The following is a 22,564-nucleotide window of genomic DNA, read 5'->3' as shown; positions in this document are numbered from 1 at the left end:
TTCTCCCTGTGTCTGCGTGGGTTTTCGCCAGGTGCTCCGGTTTCCTCCCACCACCAAAAAGACTTGCAGGTTGATAGGTAGATTGGCCATTATAAATTGCCCCTAGTATAGGTAGGTGGTAGGAGAATATAGGGACAGGTGGGGATGTGGTAGGAATATGGGATGAGTGTAGGATTAGTATAAATGGGTGGTTAATGGTCAGCACAGACTCGGTGGGCCAAAGGGCCTGTTTCAGTGCTGTATCTCTAAATAAATAAATAAATAATCTTTTATCGGTACATTAAGAGCAAGAGGATAACTAAGGAAAGGGTAGAGCCTATCAGAGATGTACAAAGGAACTTATGCGTGGACGCATAAGATGTGGGCAGGGTTCTAAATGAGTTTTTTTTTGTCTCTGTCTTCACAAAGGAGGTAGTTGATACAGACGTTGTAGTTAAAGAGGAGGAGTGTGAAATATTAGAAACGATAAGCACGAGGAGAGAGGAAGTGCTAGAGGTTCTGGCATCCTTGAAAGTGGATAAATCGCCAGTGCCGATGGATTGCATCCCAGGTTGTTAAAGGAAGCCAGGGTCATCTTCAAATCCTTACTAGATACAGGAAAGGTACCAGACGATTGGAGGTCTGCGAACGTTGTGCCATTGTTTAAAAAGGGTGTGAGACAGGCCAAATAATTATAGGCCAGTCAGTCTGACCTCGGTGATGGGTAAATTGTTAGAATCAATTCTGAGGGACAGGATAAACTGCCACCTAGAGGGATAGTCAACATGGATTTGTTAAGGGAAGGTCATGTCTTACTAACTTAATTGAGTTTTTTGAGGAAGTAACAAGGAGGATTGATGAGGGTAGAGCAGTGGATGTGGTATACATGGATTTAAGTAAGGCATTTGACAAGGTCCCGCATGGCAGACTGGTCAGTAAAATGAATGGCATACAGGGGAATGTGGCAGGTTGAGTCCAGAATTGGCCCAGGGACAGGAAACAAAGGGTAGTAGTCGACAGATGTTTTTGCGAATGGAAAGCTGTTTCCAGTGGTGTTCCACAGGGCTCGGCCCTTGCTGTTTGTGGTAGATATTAATGATTTTGGTCTTAATTGTGGGAGGCATGATTGGGAAATTTGCAGATGACACAAAAATTGGCCATTTAGTTGATAGTGAAGAGGATAGCCATAGACTCCAGAATGATGTCAGTGGTTTGATTGAGTGGGCGGAAAAGTGGCAAATGGAATTCAATCCAGAGAAGTGTGAGGTAATGCATTTGGAGAGGGCAAATAAAGCGAGGGAATACACAATAAATGGGAGGATATTGAGAGGGGTCGAAGAATTGAGAGACCTTGGAGTGCATGTCCACAGGTCCATGAGGTGGCAGGACAGATAGATAGCGTGGTGAAGAAGGCATATGGAATGCTTTCCTTTATTGGCCGAGGTATAGAATACAAAAGCGGGGATGTAATGCTGGAACTGTATAAAACGCTGGTTAGGCCACAGCTGGATTATTACATACAGTTCTGGTCACCACATTACAGAAAGGACATAATTGCTCTGGAAAGAGTACAGAGGAGACTTACAAGAATGTTGCAGCTATGAGGAAAGATTGGATAGGCTAGGGTTGTTTTCCTTAGAACAGAGGAGGCTGAGGGGTGACTTCATTGAGGTGTACAAAATTATGAGGGGCCTGGATAGACAGGAAGGACCAGTTTCCCCGAGCAGAGAGGTCAGTTACCAGGGGGCACAGGTTTAAGGTGATTGGTAGAAGGATTAGAGGGGACATGAGGAAAAACTTTTTCACCCAGAGGGTGGTGGGTGTCTGGAATTCACTGCCAGGAACAGTGGTGGAGGCAGAAACCCTCAATTCTGTTAAAAGGTATCTGGACATGCACCTGAAGTGCTGTAACCTGCAAGGCTATGGATCAGGTGCTGGAAGGTGGGATTAGATTGTGCAGCTAGTATTTTTTCGGCCAGCACAGACACAACGGGTTGAACGGTCTCCTTCTGGGATATAATTTTTCTATGGTTCTTTGCTCCCATCTATTGTGTTCCCCCAAGGATCTATTCTTGGACGCTTCCTATTTTTCATCTCCATACTGCCCCTTAGCGACAACATCTGAAAACACGTCAGTTTTCACATTTACAGTGATGACACCCAGCTCTACCTTACCATCACCTCTCTCGACCCATCTACTGTTTCTAAAGTGTCAGACTGCTTGTCCGATATCCGGTCCTGGATGAGCAGAAATTTCCTGCAATTTAATATCGGGAAGACTGAAGCCATTGTCTTCAGTGCCCACCATAAAATCCTCTCCCTATCCGCCAACTCCATCCCTCTCCCTGGTAGCTGTCTGATGTTGAACAAGGCTCTACACAAACTTGATGTCATACTTGATCCTGAGGTGAACTTCGAACCACATATCTCCGCCTTCACTAAGAATGCCTATTTCCAGTTCTGTAACATCACCTGTCTCCGCCCCTGCCTCTATTCATCTGCTACATTTGTTATCCTTAGGCTTGACTATTCTAATGCTCACCTGACTGGCCTCCCATGTTCTGCCCTCCGTAAACTTGAGATCATCCAAAACTCTGCTGCCGGTGTCCTTACTCGCACCAAATCCTGTCACAGGAAGTTGTTACGTCATTTCTTGTGTTGGATTAGATATTTTGTTGAAACCATTTATTCTTACCTTGCAATCACATTTATACAATTTTATAAATGAATAAGCATCAGACTGAAGGAGAGGCAACAATTCACCATTTGGTGAATTCACCTCTGTGCTCATTGACCTACATTGGCTCCTGGTTAAGCAACATCTCGATTTTAAAATTCTCATTCTTGTTTTCAAATCCCTCCATGGCCTCTCCCCTCCCTATTTCCGTAATCTCCTTCAGCCCCACAGCCCTCCAAGATATCTGTGCTCCTCTAATTCTGGCTTCTTGTGCATCTCTGATTTTAGTCACCTTCAGCTGCCAAGGCCCCAAATTCTGGAATTCCCTCCCAAAACCACTCTGCCTCACGTTCCTCCTTTAAGACACTCCTTAAAACCTACCTCTTTGACCTCTTTTGGTCATCTGCCCTATTGTCTCCTTATGTGGCTCAGTGTTTTGTTTTATAATGCCGCTGTGAGGAGCCTTGGGACGTTTTATTACATAAAAGATGCTATATAACGACAAGATGCTGTTCTGTTGAGTGTTTCAGCATCAATGTGACTTTATTAATGCTGGTATAATTTTAATTATGCCAAAACTCCAAACACAAATGTTAAAATTCTTCTGCAGAATTTGGGAATCAGATTCTTGGTACCTAACTTTTTTGTGGAAGTCATGGTGATACCAGTAATCTTTCACAGGAAGTTAAGTTACGTCACTTCTTGTGTTGGATTAGATATTTTGTTGAAACCATTTATTCTTACCTTGCAATCACATTTATACAATTTTATAAAGGAATTAGCATCAGACTGTAGGAGAGGCAACAATTTGCCATTTGGTTGTCAGTCTCTTAAACAGTATCTTGTTCAAATTTCAGTTGAAGTATGCAATCCCAAAGGGGGTTCGCAACCTGTCCGTTTCATAATAGTTTATTTGCTCAAATGAGCAAAAACAAAGTCATTTTAACAGTAAGGCAGCCTTTAAGCTTGTTGATATATTATTATTGTACCATCTCCACATATTGTTTTTGAAGTTAGATCCAGATATTTTAAACTTCCCTGTTAGGTAATGGAGAGGTTATGAGTCAACTGTTGTACAGATCTTTATCTACAAACGTCTGCATGTCATTTTTTATTGCTTGCAGTTTCTTCCTGGTGTTACCAATACTCAGATGAACATATACTTGTCAGGAACCTCTTTTTAATTACATCCAGAAATTTGGATCAAATGAAAAAAGGGAGCCAACTGCATTAACTGAGGAGACTTGACATTCTGTCATTACTTTCAGTAACATTACAAATCTTTATTGAGGCTGCATGGTTTTTGCTTCATGGGAGACAGTAAAGTGAGGCTTTGATTGAAATGGATGTAATTAAATGTGTACAGTTCTTGTGGAGAGTTTTACATGGAGCACAGTACTCTAAACTGGAGCTGGCACAAGATAACATGACTTCTTGCATACTTATAATCAGTAAATATAATCTGGAAATGCATACTTAAATTTAGTAGAGGTGCAAATTTTGCAATCAGATAGTGATGATCTCATGTAAGGCTCAGCTGCTGAAGTGTCAGCATGAGAAGGTGTACGGGTATCCCGAATGTACACTCTCAGAATCAGGATCATTGGTTTGACAAAGTGAGATGAATCAAATAGAAACCATTTACCTACAGTGTCAATCAATCATCTGGCAAAACCACAAAGACTCTGCATTTAATTTTCTTTTGATATAAATATTGTAACTGCAGCCAGGCTTTTGCAATGTGCTGTAAACTTGATGTCCTGTACACTCATTACTACTGCATTTATCAGACACCCCAGGCTCAATTTTTGCCACAGAGACAGGAAACAGGAGCCAGGTCTGTTTTCAGGTCAGAAACCCCCATCTGGGGAAACTGATGAAAATCCCGAATTTCACTTGGGAAAGCCCTTAATTGGTATGGAGACGGGTTTCCTGCCCAATTATAGCCAGTGGGGGCGGGAATGGAGGTGGGCGGCACAGTGGTTAGCACCGCAGCCTCACAGCTCCAGGGACCCGGGTTCGATTCTGGGTACTGCCTGTGCGGAGTTTGCAAGTTCTCCCTGTGTCTGCGTGGGTTTTCTCTGGGTGCTCCGGTTTCCTCCCACAAGCCAAAAGACTTGCAGGTTGGTAGGTAAATTGGCCATTATAAATTGTCACTAGTATAGGTAGGTGGTAGGGAAATATAGGGACAGGTGGGGATGTTTGGTAGGAATATGGGATTAGTGTAGGATTAGTATAAATGGGTGGTTGATGTTCGGCACAGACTCGGTGGGCCGAAGGGCCTGTTTCAGTGCTGTATCTCTAATCTAAAAAAAAAATCTAAGTGTGGGACTCATTTAGACTTCCCATGGCAAGCCATCACTGAGGCTGCTAGCTGTCCTGAGGATGAGATCTGTGCATTGTGCCAAAGCCTTCCTCTGATCCAAGTTGAGGTGAGATGACGCGAGAGGGCCGGAGGAATAGCACCCAGGGCAGGGCTGCCCCTCACTTGATCGATGCAGACCTGAATCTGATGTTGGAAGTAGTGAAGGAAAGGATGGAGATCCTTTTCCCAGAGGGTGGCCAAAGGAAGCCACCATCTGAGAGCAAGAAGGCCTGGTCTGGATGGCTTGTCACTCTCCAATTCTCTGACACCTTGCCCGTATCTAAGGAAGATTAGAAGATTATGGCATGCCCTTCCTCTGTCTCCACTCCCAATTCCTTGAACAACCTGGGATGCAAGCCATCCAGAACAGGCAACTTATCCACTTTAAGCACAGTCAGCCTTTCCAATACATCCTTCCTACCAATTTTCACCCCATCCATTACCTCTACCATCTCCGCTTCTACCAATATTTTGTCTGCATCCTCTTCCTTAGTAAACACCGATACAAAGTACTCATTAAGTATTCTAGCCTTGCCCTTTGCTTCTAAGCATATACCATGCTCTTTGTTCAGAATAAGCCCCACCCTACCTCTTACTACCCACTTACTATTTACATGCCGATCGAAGATTTTTGTGTTCCCTTTTATGTTAACTGTCATTCAATTCGCATATTCTGTCTCTGCCAGTCTTATTTTCTTCTTCACCTCCTCTCGCAACTTATTGTATAAGGCCTGGTTCGCACTTAAAGAATTCACCTGACATGTAGCATACACCCTCTTTTTTTGTTTCATCTTAACCTCTATCTTACTCGTCATCCAAGGAGCCCTGTTATTGATTCCCTTACCTTTCGCTGTCATTGGAATGTACCTAGCCTGTACCTGAAGCGTCTCTTGCTTAAAGTAACCCATTGTTCTGTTGCAGCTTTTCCTGTCAATCTTTGATTCCATTTTACCCTGGATAGATCCCCTCTCATCCCATTGAAGTTAGCCCTCTTCCAATTTAAAAGTTTTACTTTAGATTGTTCATTGCTCTTCTCCATTACTAATCTAAACCTTATGATACAATGATCACTGTCACCCGTGTGTTTCTCCATAGACATCTGGTCCACTTGGCCCACCTCATTTATTTATTTTTTTATTTTATTTTTATTTAGAGATACAGCACTGAAACATGCCCTTCGGCCCACCGAGTCTGTGCCGACCAACAACCACCCATTTATACTAACCCTACAGTAATCCCATATTCCCTACCACCTACCTACACTAAGAGCAATTTACAATGGCCGATTTACCTATCACCTGCAAGTCTTTGGCAGTGGAAGGAAACTGGAGCACCCGGCGAAAACCCATGTGGTCACAGGGAGAATTTGCAAACTCCGCACAGGCAGTACCCAGAATCGAACCCGGGTCCCTGGAGCTGTGAGGCTGCGGTGCTAACCACTGCACCACTGTGCTGCCCGGTCCAGCAAAGCCTCCTTCTTAGTTGGGCTGACAGCATACTGGTCAAGGAAGTTCTCCTGAACACATTTCAGAAATTCCTCCCCCTCCTTACCTTTACTCTAACATTATCCCAATCAATATATGGGTAATTAACGGCCCCCAGTATCACCACTTCATAGATCTTGCACAGGTCTGTGATTTCCCTGCAGATTTTCTCCGCAAACACTATTCCACGATTTGGAGGCCTATAGAATACCCACCCTCCACCAGCATATGCCACCACCGGTAGCATGGTCATCCCCTTTTTGCTTCTCAACTCTAACCAAATGGATTCTGTCTTTGCCCCCTCAAAGACATCCTCCCTTTCCAACACCACAATGTCTTCCCTAAGCAGTACTGCCACCTGTCCTCCCTTCCTTTTCTATCTTTTCTGAACACTTTATAGCCTTGAATATTAAGCACCCACTCCTCACCATTTTTAAGCCATGTTTCTGTCATTGCCACTACATCATATTCCCACACAGCTATTTGTGCTTGTAGCTCACCAACTTTATTCACCAGACTTTGTGCTTTTACATACATGCATTGTAAACCTGTCATTGTATTCCTCATAGTCCTTCCTACCTAATATGATACTCCTTCCTTCTCTAGTACTATCCAACACTCTCACTTCTTTATGCACCTTATTCCTCTTTTCTGCTTTTATTAGTTGGTGTCCATCCCCCTGCCAATTTAGTGTAAGCCCTCCCCAACTACACTAGTGACCCTCCCCACAAGGATATTGGTCCCAGTCCTTTTGAATAGGTGCCTACTCCTCCAGAACTGGTCCCAATGGCCCAAGAATCTGAAGCCCTCCCTCCTGCACCATGTCTCAAGCCATGCATTGATCCTCCCTAGCTTGCTCTTTCTACTCTCACTAGTGCTTGGCGCTGGCAGTAATCCAGAGATTACTACATTTGAGGTCCTAATTTTTAACTTCCTCACTAGCTCCTGAAAATCTGATCGTAGGACCTGATACCTGCTCTCTCTATGTCACTGGTCCCACATGTACCACAACTTCTGGCTCACTCCTTTCCCCCAAAGAATATTCTGCACCCTCTTCATGATGTCCTTTACCCTGGCACCAGGGAGGCAACACACCATGTGGAACCCGCAATGATGGTTAAAGAAGTACCTGTCTGTCTCCCTCTCTCACTTCCTGCTCCTGTTCTTCCCCCGATGAGCTGCCTACTTCCAGGGCCTCATTGTCCTTATGGTTCGCACATCTCTGGAGGGCCATGTTATGGAGGATGCAGCAGACCATCACATTGACCAAGACCCTAACAGAAGGGTAATGGAGGGTGCCACCCAACCAGTCCAGGTACCAGAATCACATCCTCAGAAGCCCAATGGCCTGCTCAGTGGTTGTTCTAGTGAGCAGGTGGCATCAGTTGTATCATCTCTGTGCTTCTATCATGGGGTCAGTAACTATCTCTTCAAGAGATATCCCTTGTTCCTAGGATCCGTCCACACACTTTGAGGTTTGGAGTAAAGATCTGAGGCAGTCTGGACTGGCGGAGGATGAAGGAGTCATGGCAGCTGCCAGAAAATTGAGCACATACATGTAACAAGGCCTTGTATTCGTAGACCAGTTGAATGTGGAAAGAGTGGAAGGCCTTCCGGTTGATGAATCTCACTGGCCAGTCGCTGGGTGCCTTGATAGCCACATGGGTGAAATCGATGATGACCTGCAACTGGGGGAATCCAGCAATGGTGGTGAAACTTATTGCCCTCTGTCACTGTGAGGCTGCATCTGTCGTAGAGTCATAGAGTTTTACAGCACAGAAACAGGCCCTTCGGCCCAATGCGCCCACACCGACCATCAAGCACCCATACAATCTAATCCCATTTTCCAGCACTTGGCCCGTAGCCCTGAATGCTATGGCGTTTCAAGTGCTCATCTAAATACTTCTTAAATTTTGTGAGGTTAATGTATTATCCAGCTCTGGCAAATAGAGCATCATTGACCTGCGAGATGCAGTGGTGCATTTTTTTATTAGTTCGGGGGATATGGGCATTGCTTGCTCGGCCAGCATTTGTTGCCCTTGAGAATGTGGTGTTGAGCTGCCTTCTTGAACCGCTGCAGTCCCTGGGGTGTAGGTGCACCAACAGTGCTGTTAGGAAGGGAGTTCCAGGATTTTGACCCAGCAACAGTGAAGGAACGGTGATATAGTTCCAAGTCAGGATGGTGTGTGGCTTGGAGGGAAATTTGCAGGTGGTCGTGTTCCCCTGCATTTGCTGCGCTTGTCCTTCTAGGTGGAAGAGGTTGCTGGTTTGAAAGGTGCTGTCAAGGAGTCTTGGTGAGTTGCTGCAGTGCATCTTGTAGATGGTACACACTGCTGCAACTGTGCATCTGTGTGGAGTGAGTGCATGTTGAAGGTGGTAGATGGGGTGCCAATCAAGTGGCTTGATTTGTCCTGAATATTGTCAAGCTTCTTGAGTGTTGTTGGAGCTGTACTCATCCAGGCATGTGGAGAGTATTCCATCACACTCCTGATTTGTGCCTTGTAGATGGTGGACAGGCATTGGGGAGACAGGAGGTGAGTTACTCGCTGCAGAATTCCTCGCCTCTGTCCTGCTCTTGTAGCCACAGTATTTATGTGGCTGGTCCAGTTCAGTTTCTGGTCAATGGTGACTCCAAGATGTTGATAGTGGGGAATTCAGCAATGGTAATTCCATTGAATGTCAAGGGGAGATGATTAGATTCTCTCTCTTGTTTGAGATGGTCATTGCCTGGCACTTGTGTGGTGCAAATGTTACTTGCCACTTATCAGCCCAAGCCTGGATGTTGTCCAGGTCTTGCTGCATATGGACATGGGCTGCTTCAGTATCTGAGGCATCGCAAATAGTGCTGAACATTGTGCAATCATCAGTGAACATCCTCACTTCTGACCTTATGATTGAAGGAAGGTCATTGATGAAGCAGCTGAAGATGGTTGGGCCTAGAACATTACCCTGGGACTGAGATGATTGACCTCCATCAACCACAACCATCTACCTTGTGCTGCTGTTTCTGAGATACCACTAAGGTCCACAGCAGATCCTTGGAAGGAGCCAGAAGCGAAGACGTCTACGGCCATTAGCAGGACATCGTGACCAGTGCTGCGACGTATGAGGTTTTCAGCAACGAGGTCACAGATGTGTGTGACCTTCTGCCTGGAGAGACACAGTGTCCTGCAGCACTGGTTCTCGGTTATCTCCAAGTAGCACCATTTTCAGTGGTAGATCCTTTATTGAAGGTAGGGCCTCTGTGTCCTTCTGTCCCTCTTTTCTCTCCCATGCCCTCCTGTTGCTTGAGGTTCCACCCTTCCTATAGACGGTGTTTCCCATAATCACTAGGCCCAAAATCTGACAGTTGTGCCCAATTGTGCTTGGCAGACTTTCTCCCTGCTGTTCTGCCCCTTCGATGCCAGGGGGTGCTGACCCCATTCATGCCCAGGCACTAAGTGCCCTTTCTCCCTGCCACCTGTGCAGTGCCAAGGGCACCCCCTTCTTAAGTGCTGAGTCCCCCTTTGCACATACTTTGGTTCTATCTTCACAAAGGAGGACACAAATAACCTCCCAGAAATGTTAAGGAACCAAGGATCGAATGAGAGGGAGGAACTGAAGGAAATCAGTATTAGTAAAACAACAATGCTAGGGAAATTAATGGGGTTAAAGGCTGACAGATCCCCAGGGCCTGATAATCTGTATCCCAAAGTACTAAAGGAAGTGGCCCTGGAAATAGTGGATGCATTGGTGGTCATCTTCCAAAATTCGATAGACTCTGGAGCAGTTCCTACAGATTGGAGGGTGGCAAATGTGGCAAGAAAGGTGACAAAAAAAAAAGTGGAGGCCAAGTCATTAAATATATTCAAGGAGGCGATAGCTATATTTAGTTTAGAGATACAGCACTGAAACAGGCCCTTCGGCCCACCGAGTCCGTGCCGAACATCATTCACCCATTTATACTAATCCTACACTAATTCTATATTCCTACCACATCCCCACCTGTCCCTATATTTCCCTACCACCTACCTATACTAGGGGCAATTTATAATGGCCAATTTACCTATCAACCTGCAAGTCTTTGGCATGTGGGAGGAAACCGGAGCACCCGGAGGAAACCCACGCAGACACAGGGAGAACTTGCAAACTCCACACAGGCAGTACCCGGAATTGAACCCAGGTCGCTGGAGCTGTGAGGCTGCGGTGCTAACCACTGCGCCACTGTGCCGCATTTCTTAATGCCAAAGGGATCAAGGGATAGGGGGAGAAAGCGGAAACAGGGTACTGAATTAGACGATCAGCCATGATCTTTTTTGAATGGCAGAGCAGACCCAAAGGGCCGAATGGCCGACTCTTGCTCCTATTTTCTATGTATCTATGTTTCTGCTGACCCTGTTATGGGGCTGGGGTTATGCTGTGTGGCAGCCATGACTGGCTCCCCACACTTTACCCGCCTCCCTTCAGCTGATCTGTTTCAGAAGACGCGTGTAACCCGTGTGCCCCTTTAAAAATTCCATTATCCAACCTTGTCAAACTTTTAACAGGCGTTTAAACTGCTTTAATTGGGCTCAAATGGGAGGAGAACCAAATTCCTGTCCCACCCTCCCTCTGCGCTGGCTGGGGAATATTGCCGGCTCTGGGAACGTCAGCACCAGTATTGTTGGGCACCCTGCCTCTCTTCCCGTCTTCAGGGGCCTGAAAAATTCAGCTTCCCCCCACCCCCACCCCCCCCCCACTTTCTTTGGACCTTAGAAATGTGATTTTTTTTCATTAAGAAAAGTGATGGTCTATGGACACTGAAAAGGGGGAACACACACAAAGGTACCTCCTTAGGTTGAGGAAACAGTTTCCTCAGAGTTGTAGTCCTCATTGCCTGCCAAATAAATGGACACCTCACATGCATAGCCCCTCTTCACAGGCTGTACAAGAAACTAAAACATTTTCAATTTTTTTTTAATTCATTCATGGGATGTGGGTGTCGCTGGCCAGGCCAGCAATTATTGCCCATCCCTAATTGCCCTAACTGAGTGGCTTGTTAGGCCATTTCAGAGGGCATGTAAGAGTCAACCACATTGTTGTGGGTCTGGAATCACATGTAGGCCAGACCAGGTAAGGACAGCCAGACAGGTAAAGGACATTAGTGAACCAGATGGGTTTTTACAACAATCGACAGTGGTTTCATGGCATCATTAGACTAGCTTTTTTTAAAATTCCAGACTTATTAATTGAATTCAAATTCCACCTTCTGCTGTGGTGGGATTTGAACCCATATCCCCAGATCAATACCCTGGGTTACTAGTCCAGTGACAATACCACTACGCCACCGCCTCCCCTGTGATTGGAATCTGACATAGCCACTGCACATCAATTGCTTTTTTAAAAATTATTTAACTGTAAACACAAGAAGTCAACAAAGCAAAAAGTGGGAAATATACCTTTTTCTTAAAGAAAGGACCATTTAATCTCATTTTATTCAATCTTTTAGAAAGTGTATTTCCCCCAAAAGATAAATCTGAATCAGTTTAATACTCAATGATTCAAACTTGAAGGTCAACCATACTCGTAATGTTATTTAGCATAATGCAGGAAGTAAAGTGGTTTGGAAAGACATTTAACTTGACAATTTTGTCTAAATTTTGGATGTTAATAGTGTCTTACCATTGTATGTGTATTTATAAGTAGCAGTTAACGAACTGTCTTATAATTAGAAAAAACACTTGAGGGTAGATCTTGACTTTGTGCGGCAGTGTAAAATGGGTGATAGCGAGTCAACAGCCCATTTTACACCTGCCCAGTTTTTCTTCCCATTGACTTCAACCTGAAATCATATATTGTTTTCAAGCCAGAAATGTAAAGAAGACAAGAAAGGAAAAAAGTTCCTATCTGCCTTCCCATTAATGTTGCTGCTTGGAAGAACCTGTCTGATCACATCACAAATTATTTGCTTTACCAATATTAACAAATCTGTGCTTTTATGGTAATCAAGTCAGACCACACTTCAGTTATTCTTAGTGCTTCCATCCTTTCAGTCTGTTATTAAATGTTTATCTTCTAAAATGTTAATACTTCTTGTAGCTCTCCGAGATGCCAGCAAACATTCCATTAACAGCGACTGGAAGATCGAACATCCAGGAGCATTTAACATTGCTGGAACTACGGTCCATTATGTTAGAAGAGGATTCTGGGAAAAGATTTCTGCCAAAGGTCCAACCACATCTCCTCTACATTTACTGGTATGGCCTTAGAAAGTTTTAACTTTTTATATTCCATTTTTTACAATTGGGGGCTGAATTTTCAGGTCCTGCTGGGGGCAGGAACGGAGCCACAGGCAGGGGGAGGGGTCAAAAATACCAGCGCTGGCCAGTTTCATCAGGGCTGGGGAAGGGCGACTCTGCAACCCTGCCCGATCCATTACAAAGACCAATTAAGATGGTTAAAGTGCTCATTAAGGGGATGTTGTGATTCTCATGGAGGTGCAAGGGCTGCACTCACTGTCTGGGCTAAACCAGCTGAATGGAGGTGGACACACAGTGGGGAGTCAGTTATGGCCCCCTCAGGGAATTATCTGGGCCCCATAAAAGGGTGAATGGCACAATGGGGAACTCTCTCATTGGGGGACAGGTGCCTTTGGCTCAGCTCAGGTGCTGGGGAGTGTGGGCAGAAAGTGCTCTGGTAGTGCAGGGGATCATCACCCTCCTGGCATCGTGGGGGCATAAGAGAAGGGGACAAGGCTGCCGAACACAATTGTGGGGCTACCTGAGCACAAGGAAACCTGCAGCTGGGAATGGGGGCTCAGATTTTGGGCCTAGTAGTGATGAGGAGCAACACCCTCCGCAGAAAGGGCAGAGTCCCTCGCATCAGGATGGCAGGGGAGAGGGATGAGTGGCAGGAAGGCAGCAGACACCATACCCTCAGCATAGGATCTACCTGCGAAGACAGAACTGCCTGGAGATGACTGAGACCCAGTGCTGCAAGAGACTGCAGCTCTCTAGGCAGATGGTCACAGACATTTGTGCCCTCGTGGAAGAGCTCACATCTTGCAGCACTGGTCCCCATGCCCTGCCAATAGCTATCAAAGCCACTGTGATCTTGAACATCTTCGCTTCTTGCTCCTTCCGAGGATCAGCTGTGGACCTTAACAGTATCTCAAAAACGGCTGCGCACCACTACATCTCACAGGTCACTGATGCCCTACTTTCCAGCACTGGACAGCATATTCAATTCCAGACAGACACAGCCTCGCAGGCACGGAGGGCATTGGGTTTTGCCACCATCATTGGATTCCCCCAGGAGCAGGGCATCATCAATTGCACCCTTGTGGCCATCGAGGCGCAGAGTGACCGGCCACTCAGATTCGTCGACAGGAAGGGCTTCCACTCCCTTAACATTCAGTTGGTCTGTGACCACAGCAAGAACTTCCTTCACGTGTGGTTTTCTGGAAGCTGCCATCACTCCTTCCTCCTCCGGCAATCCAGGCTGTGTCAGATCTTCACTTCAGCCCCAAGCTCCATAGATGGATTCTAGGAGGCAAGGGATCTCCCTTGAAGAGATGGCTATTCGCCTCTGTACGAGAGCCCTGGACAGAGGCACAGAGGCAATACAACCAAAGCCAACTGCTCACCAGGACCACCATTGAGTAGGCTATCGGGCTTCTGAAGATGTGGTTCCAGTGCCTGGACTGGTTGGGTATGTTTTATTCTTTCATGGGATGTGGGTGGCGCTGGCTAGGCCAGCATTTGTTGCCCATCCCTAATTGCCCTTGCGAAGGTGGTGGTGAGCCACCTTCTTGAACCTCTGCAGTCCATCTGATGCAGGTACACCCACAGTGCTGTTAGGGAAGGAGTTCCAGGATTTTGATCCAACAACAGTGAAGGAATGGTGATATATTTCCAAGTCAGGATGGTGTGTGACTTGGAGGGGAGCTTGCAGGTGGTGGTGTTCCCATGTGTCTGCTTTTCTACGTGGAAGAGGTCGCAGGTTTGGAAGGTGCTGTTGGAGGAGGCGTGGTGATTTGCTGCCATGCATCTTGTATATGGTACACACTGCTGCCACTGTGCATCGGTGGTGGAGGCAGTGAATGTTGAAGGTGGTAAATGGGGTGCTGATCGAGTGGGCTGCTTTGTCCTGGATGCTGTCAAGCTTCCTGAGTTGTTGGAGCTGCACCCATCCAGGCAAGTGGAGAATATTCCATCACACTCCTAACTTGCGCCTTGAAAAGGCTTTGGTGAGTCGGGAGTTGGGTTGCTTGCTGCAGAATTCCCCATCTCTGATCTGCTCTGTTCCCATAGTATTTATGTGGCTGCTCCAGTTCAGTTTCTGGTCAATGGTAAAGCCCAGCATGTTGATAGTCGGGGATTCAGCAATATTAATGCAGTTGAATGTCAAGGGAAGATGGTTAGATTCTCTGTTATTGGAGATTGTCATTGCCTGGCACTTGTGTGGCATGAATGTTATTTGCCACTTATCAGCCCAAGCCTGAATGTTGTCCAGGTGTTGCTGCATGTGGGCACGGACTGCTTCAGTATCTGAGGAGTTGTGAACTGCAATGCATACCTGCAAGGGTCTCGCTCATTGTGGTGGTCTGCTGCATTCTCCATAACATGGCCCTCTGGAGCGGTGTAGACCTTGAGGAAGTTGAGGCCCTGGAAGGACACAGCTCATTGGAGGAAGAGGAGGAGCAGGATTGGGAAGAGGAGGTGGAGGAGGAAGATGCAAAACACCAAGGTGCCCCGGCTGCACAGGGAGGTGGCCAGGCCCAGCACCAAACACGAAGATCTCATCTAGATGCCATGAATGTCAGGGATCATCTGATTCAGGAATGTTTCTACTGAGTCCCTCTGACCCAGAATGAATAACATGGTATGGAACTCACTCTGAGATGCCTGTGCTAACAATTCCATTGAAGACGCAGCCTGGAACATGTAATCTCTTACTGTAAGTGAAGGATGCACATCTGCCCAGAGGTTGCCCTGTCAATGTTAACGAAGCCTTGCTCTCCCTCACCACTTCAATAACTCTTTTCTTGTCCCACCATTAATAAAAGGAGGCTCACATGTCTGGCTTCAGGTATCATTATTTACATGGTGCTCATAAAGGAAAATAGTGCACAGTTACAGAAAGAAGACATCCCAGTGACCCAATTAGTGCTCTGCCTGATGGGGTGGCCTCTGCACTCGGCCTCTTCTATACTGTGCTCTCCTTGTGGCCTTGGAGGAGGTGGAGGCAGCCTGCTCACTTGTCTTGGCTTGTGGCTGAGATGCATGTGGCGGTTGTCCTCATCATGGAGGTGCCCATGGGGGCATCTCAGGCAGCTGCACCTGAATCATTGTAGGGGCAGCGTCCATTACTGAGCCCTACTGCAATGATGCTCCCTCTGTCAGAGGGGCTAAGAAGGCTGAAGATGATAATTGCACTGCGTGAAGGGTGGCACCCTCATCCTTTCCAGTGACATTTACAGGTGCTCAGGTTGGCTGGAAGGAAGCACTAGCTGGGCACAACTGGCAGACCCTCCAAACATCCCTGCATCACCAGCGCCACTAACCTGTCCATGCTACATAGTGTGTTATGCATCCTGTGCACGTCAGTGTGCCATTCCTGCATGCACTCCAAGTGCTGTTGCATATGGCTCTTCATGAGGTTAGCCACTCTATCAATGTAAGAGCTGATGCACTCAAAAGCTTGAGCCATGTTGGTGGAAATGAGCTGGATGGACTCCTCCATTCTCTGCCCATGACCCTGCACTGCCTCAGGGGACTCCAACATGAGGGAGCACCTCTGCTGCTGCTGGTTTAGGCAGAGCCTCCTTTCTTGTGACTCCTGAGGCCCTGCATCTGTGCCCAGCTGATCAGGGTCATGTCTGGTTCTCCATTCTCCAAGGGGGATTGCCCACAGCTGCCTCTAACTGTCTCAATTCCTCCTGCTCACTAGTGCCATGCTCCTCACCCAGTGCCATCCAATCTAACAGCATGCGAGGACCCACTGAGGTGACTGTATCTGAGTTGGTCGACATTGCACTTTTAAGATGTGTAGGACAAAAGAAACCCCTTTTTAAAATGAATTCACAGCAAAAAGTTTGGTCATATTGGCCATTCTCCGTCATTCCCTGCAACAAAACAAACTGGGCTGAAAACAAAATCTCTTGTGCAAATTTCAGTCTTTCTAAGATAAACCTGCTGGACTTGCCGAGTCAAGAGATGAAAACAAATTCTGGCAGGAAAAACAACAGAGGTAATACAAGCAAGTAAGCGACACTGGTATTTTGAATTTATGAACACTAGGCCTTGGAAGTAAAGTAACAAAGCAGCTGTTTTTTATTATTACTTTCTTTTCTCTTCTACTTTCTCAACCTTTCAAATCTGTCACCATTTTCTGTAATCATTTTAAATAAAGCAGAAACCCATTAAGCATAACAACCTTTTGAGTGAGTCATCAATTTGTTCTCTTGTAATTCGCAGGTCAAAATGAACTATTAGTTTGGGTGAGAGTTTTCAATCCCTACTTCTTCGGATCTCTGCTACTGCTGTTGGCCCAGTGATGGTAAAAGAGTTGGTCTCCTTGGCTCAACAGCTGCACCTGTGGGAGACGCAAGAAGGGATCATGAGAGCTCGCTTTGGAGAGCAGAAGCCTCTGCAGTGCTGAGGTTTCCCAATGCAGCTCAATGTTCAGTATGCTGTCAGATGAGGTGGAGTGCAAGGCTCGCTCTTAGGCATTGCCCTCTCCAATCACTATGAGTGTCCATTCTTGCCATGGCCGATTTCCTCATGATCTGGAATCCTGCCTATTTTCATTGCTACCTCCTCCATGGGTGTGATGACTTGAAGGTAGCCAACCTATCCACCAGTCTGGGCCCTCTCTCAGGCATTGTGAGCACGTTTCTCCTGCATGGACAAAGGAGAGCGAGATAAGGCACTGCTGTCCTCTATGGCCAATGCCAGCTGCTCCAATTCATTAGAGGCTGCATGTTTCAGTGCTGGCAGGCTCTGAGCCATTCTGAGGGACCAGTAAGGGCCCTCCCATGTTCAGGAGCAGCGAGCGCCCTGAGGCTCCTGAGGTGGTCTGCTTGCTGGAGGGTGAATACCCGGAGGCCTGTCCTGAAGGTTGAGGGTTGTACTCACTTTGCCAGAGCCTTTCGTGTCATTGAACCTCTTTCGATACTGGATCCAGCTTCTTTGCTCCACACTTCTGCTGTGTCCCTCCATGCTTGCTTTGTTGGGTGGGTGGCATCTTACTGCCACCCTCCAGGAAGAGAACCTCCCTTCACTCCCTCACAGCCTCCAGCCGGCCCTCCAGGTCCACCTCAGAGAATCAAGGGGCTGCCCTGCCTCTCCCCGGGTTCCAGGCCTCTGGCTGTCCTGTGACATTCTTGAATACCAATCTTCTCTGCTCTTCCAGTCTGAAGTAACAGCACTCAAACGGGAGCCATAATAACGGCTACCGTGGTAAATCAGGCCCGCCTTTGAGTAGTCCTGCTCCTGTTCCTGCCCCCGCCGCTGCTAATTGGCTGCCAAACCTGTCTCCAGTCCAATTAAGGGGTTCCTCCCTCCCCACTATAGATCTCTGGGCTGATTGTTGTTTCACTCGGGGGGCAGGTTCACGACCCAGGAATGGTCCTGACTTCTGTTTCTCACCCCTGCAGAAAAATGCCAGCCTAATGTCTTTGTCAGAAATTAGGAAGGGACAGGATTTGTTCTCTTTACAGAAATAAAAATTCAAGGACTGATTTTATTGAAATATTAAAATTGAAATTCAGTGATGTGTTGGATGGTATCATAAGGAATAATCTCAGAGTGTCTGTTCCAGGCATACCTGAAAGAATTAAAGCACTCCTTTTCATAGATGATGTGTTTTTGAGAATCTAATGTGCTCTACTTACCACCTTGAACAATGGGCTAACTAATCAATGTGGTAGTGCGTGCCCACAAACCAGTATTATGTCTTTGCACAGCTCAAGAGGTAATCGCAAAGGAATTGATTGGGAGATACAAAGAATATTGATCGTAGTGGATAATTCTTATCAGTACTTAAGGGTTTTTCTGGTTCCTGTCCTTCAGGTTGCTCTGAGGAGGGGTGAAAGGCACTTTTGTCTCTCTTAACATCTTTTTTCTGTGACAGCAAGTTAACCTTATGCCATATTGGGTATTTGTCCAAACAGTTTCAGGATATTTAGACATGCAACAGAAGGGCTCTCTTTGGTTAATGTGCGAGACCAAGGTCCAAGACCACATTGTAGGGTAGAGTCATGGTTAAAATGAAAAATGATTGAAATCTGCACTGATCTTTCACTCAGCATCATGGAAGGACAATCAGCCTAACGGCAAGTATATCCCTTACGCAAATCTCCTCACATCAGGAACTGTATCACATAGCTGCTGATGAGTGAGCCTGGTGCACAGCCCTGCATTTGGACATGTAGAATACCAAGATATCTGGTACATTACAAGCTATCCTCTGTAGATCCATGCTAAAGTCAATCATATAGCTGATTGAGAAGCTATGAAGTTTGGCATGACAGCTGCAATAGCTACAGATTGAATATATTTACTTAGTTTACTTACTTAGAGATGCAGCACTGAAACAGGCCCTTCAGCCCACGGAGTCTGTGCCGACCAACAACCACCCATTTATACTAACCCTACAGTAATCCCATATTCCCTACCATCTACCTACACTAGGGGCAATTTACCTATCACCTGCAAGTCTTTGGCTGTGGGAGGAAACCGGAGCACCCGGGGAAAACCCACGCGGTCACAGGGAGAACTTGCAAACTCCGCACAGGCAGTACCCAGAATCGAACCCGGGTCCCTGGAGCTGTGAGGCTGCGGTGCTAACCACTGCGCCACTGTGCCATCCCTCTGTATTCAGAGTTCTGCGTCTGCCATGATTGGGTTGCAAAAAGGCAAGTGTTGCATCTAAAGCTGTGTGCTTCCAAGTTGTGGAGCCACTTTTCAATGGATTTATGTCCATGCTACAGTGAGGAGGATGGTGTCTGTTCACCTTTCCACCATTGAGTTTCCTTGTATCTGCTGTTTACATAGCAAAGACTCATGCCCACACTTGCCAGGTGTCTGACTAACATTTTTTTTCCTCTTTTTTGGCAGGGAGGTAAGTAAGGTCTCTTGGGGATTAAGTTGGCACACTTGGCAATAGAAGATTGGAGCCCTGTCACAGGCTTAGTAATTTAAAGCTGAGCCAGGCATTTTTACAATACTCCAGTACACTGTTGATGACTGACTAACCATCCTGGCTCATTAGAGGAATATGGAGGGTTAGAACTATCATTAGGGAGGGACTGGGATTCTTCTGTAATCAGCTCCAAAATAACCCTGCCTTAATGGATGGGGTGTTCTTAGTTGGGCAAGTGGAGGGAACTTTACTTGCACCTGTGTTGGCAAGTTATGCGGTTTTAGCTGGTTAAACTCAAGCAGTACTTCTGCATAAATTTTAGGATCCCTAAAGCTTTGCTTGTGCCAACCTGTGCCTCAGTTCTCTAAAGTTGAGTAAGTAGATTTGTCCCTAGGAGGAGAAAGTGTGCACAAATTCTATCTGGATGGATTTCTCAGTAGCTTGGTTAAGCATGGTAATGTGTTTTGATACACGTTGGACCACTGACAGCAAAAAAAGAGAATTATCATAGAATGGTACAGCACAAAAGGAGACCATTCAGGCCATCGTGTCTGTGCTGGCTCTTTAAAAGAGCTATCCAGTTCGTCCCATTCCCATGCCCTTTTCCCATGGTCCTGCAAAGTTTTCCTATTTAAGTATTTATCCAATTCCATTTTGAAAGTTATTATTCAATCTCCTTCTGCCGCCCTTTCAGGTAGAGCATTCCAGATGGTGAAAACAATTCTCCTCATATCACCTCTAGTTCTTTTGCCAATTACCTTAAATCTGAGTCCTCTGGTTATTGACCCGTCTGCCAGTGGAAACAGTTCCTCCATGTCTACTCTATCAAAACCCTTCACGATTTTGGATACCTCCATTAAATCTCCTTTTAATTTTCTCTGCTCTATTGAGAACTACCCCAGCTTCTCTGGTCTTTCCATGTAACTGAAGTCCCGCACCTCTGGTATCATTCTAGTGATGCTCTCTTACACTCTTTTTAAGGTCTTGACATCCTTCTTAATGTTTGGTATCTAGAATTGAACGCAATACTCCAGCTGGAGCCTGACAAGTGATTTATAAAGGTTTAACATAACTTCCTTTGTACAATCTGCCTCTCTATATAAAGGCAAGGTTCCCATATGCTTTCTTAACAGTCATCTCAACTTGTTCTGTCACCTTCAAAGATTTGTATGTACACCCACGTGTCTGTCTGTTCCTGCACCCACTTTAAAATTGTACCCTTTAGTTTATAGTGCTTCTCCTCATTCTTCCTAACAATATGCATCAGTGAGAGTGGGAACAGACAAGAGGAGCTGGAAGATAAAAGGAGCCGAGGTCCGAGACCAGAAGCAGCGACGAAAGCAGCAGCAGTGAGAGCGGGAGCCGGGAGATAAAAGGAGCCGAAGCCCGAGACCAGAAGCAGCAACGAGAGCAGCGGAAGTGAGAGCGGGAACAGGTGAGAGGAGCCAGGAGATAAAAGGTGCCGAGGCCCGAGACCAGAAGCAGCAGCGAGAGCAGCGGCAGTGAGAGCGTTCTGTTCTATTCTGTTCTGTGGACCTGCTTGACTAGCAAAAATCAAAGTGTGACATCACAGGAGAGCTGGTAAGTGATTGGTGGGTATTTCTTTCTTCCATGTCTCTTGTGTTTTTTTTGTAGTTTTGGCCAATTGATTTAAATCATGCAACGTCATTACAGATTAAGAGTGCATTTAAATAGTTCTTTTTTAAAAAAATACTGAGATCCAAATGAATTAATTAAACAGAGATGGCTGGGCAGGCGATGTGTTGCAGCTGTAGTATGTGGGAGCTGGTGGGCGCCGGTGCGATCCATGGTGACCACATCTGCAGCAAGTGTTGGCTGCTCGAGGAACTTCATCTCAGAGTTGATGAGCTGGAGTGTGAGCTGCAGACACTGCGACACATCAGGGAGGGGGAAAGTTAACGGGACACTTTGTTTCAGGAGACAGTCACACCCCTTCGATTAACTACCTTGAATTCGACCAGTGGTCAGGGACAGGAGGGTGTGACTGCGAGTGAGGCAGGTATGGGGATCCAGAATTTATCTTTGGATGACACACAGCCAGTGCCCTTATCCAATAGGTACAAGGTTCTTGCTCCCAGTGTAGACGAGGGCACAGATTGTAGGGAGCATGAACGAACTAACCACAGCACCGTGGTTCAGAGTGCCATTCATGTGGGGGAGAAAAAGGAAATGTAGTTGTAGTAGGGGATAGCATAGTTAGGGGAGTAGATACTGTTCTCTGTAGCAAAGATAGAGAGTCCTGAAGGCGGTGTTGCCTACCTGGTGCCAACATTAAGGACATCTCTTCTGGGCTGGAGAGGAACTTGGAGTGAGAGGGAAAAGATCCAGTTGTCGTAGTCCACATAGGTACCAACGACATAGGTAGGACTAGGAAAGAGGTTCTGCTGAGGGACTATGAGCAGCTCGGGGCCAAATTAAAAAGCAGAACCACAAAGGTAATAATCTCCGGATTACTACCTGAGCCATATGCAAATTGGCATTGGGTAAATAAGATTAGAGAGGTAAATGTGTCGCCCAAAGATTGGTGTGGGAGAAATGGGTTCCGATTCATGGGACACTGGCATCAGTACTGGGGAAAGAGAGAGCTGTTCCGTTGGGATGGGCTGCACTTGAACCATGCTGGGATCAGTGTCCTGGCAAATCGTATAACTAGGGTTGTAGATAAGGATTTAAACTAAATAGTGGGGGGGGAGGGTTCAATTGAAAGGAAGTTTAAAAAGTCAAAAAGTAACGAGAGAGCAGAGTTGCAGGATAGTGAATGAGTATATATTAATCAGAGAGTGACAGGAAGGGACAGAGAATACAAGCACAAGAGTACAGCAGAAATTAGAACCAGAGTAAGTAAAAACGATTAAAAAGTCAAAGCTTAAGGCTCTTTATCTGAATGCACGTAGCATTTGTAACAAGATAGATGAGCTGACGGCACAGATCGAA

General features: G+C 46.2%; 1 protein-coding gene across 1 annotated transcript in view; it reads left to right on the top strand.

Moving 5' to 3' along the window:
* The window catches only part of LOC137369250 (A disintegrin and metalloproteinase with thrombospondin motifs 19-like), a 593,631-nt gene that overhangs the window by 423,888 nt on the left and 147,179 nt on the right, over nt 1–22,564 (top strand). The window contains exon 17 of the mRNA XM_068030172.1: nt 12,563–12,720. Within this exon, the coding sequence (XP_067886273.1) occupies nt 12,563–12,720 (158 nt within the window). The remainder of the gene's footprint in view (nt 1–12,562; nt 12,721–22,564) is intronic.

Source organism: Heterodontus francisci, chromosome 4 (assembly GCF_036365525.1).
Source record: "Heterodontus francisci isolate sHetFra1 chromosome 4, sHetFra1.hap1, whole genome shotgun sequence".
NCBI lineage: Eukaryota > Metazoa > Chordata > Chondrichthyes > Heterodontiformes > Heterodontidae > Heterodontus > Heterodontus francisci.
The sequence above is the reverse complement of the archived record's forward strand: the minus strand, read 5'-3'. Positions and strand labels throughout refer to the sequence as shown.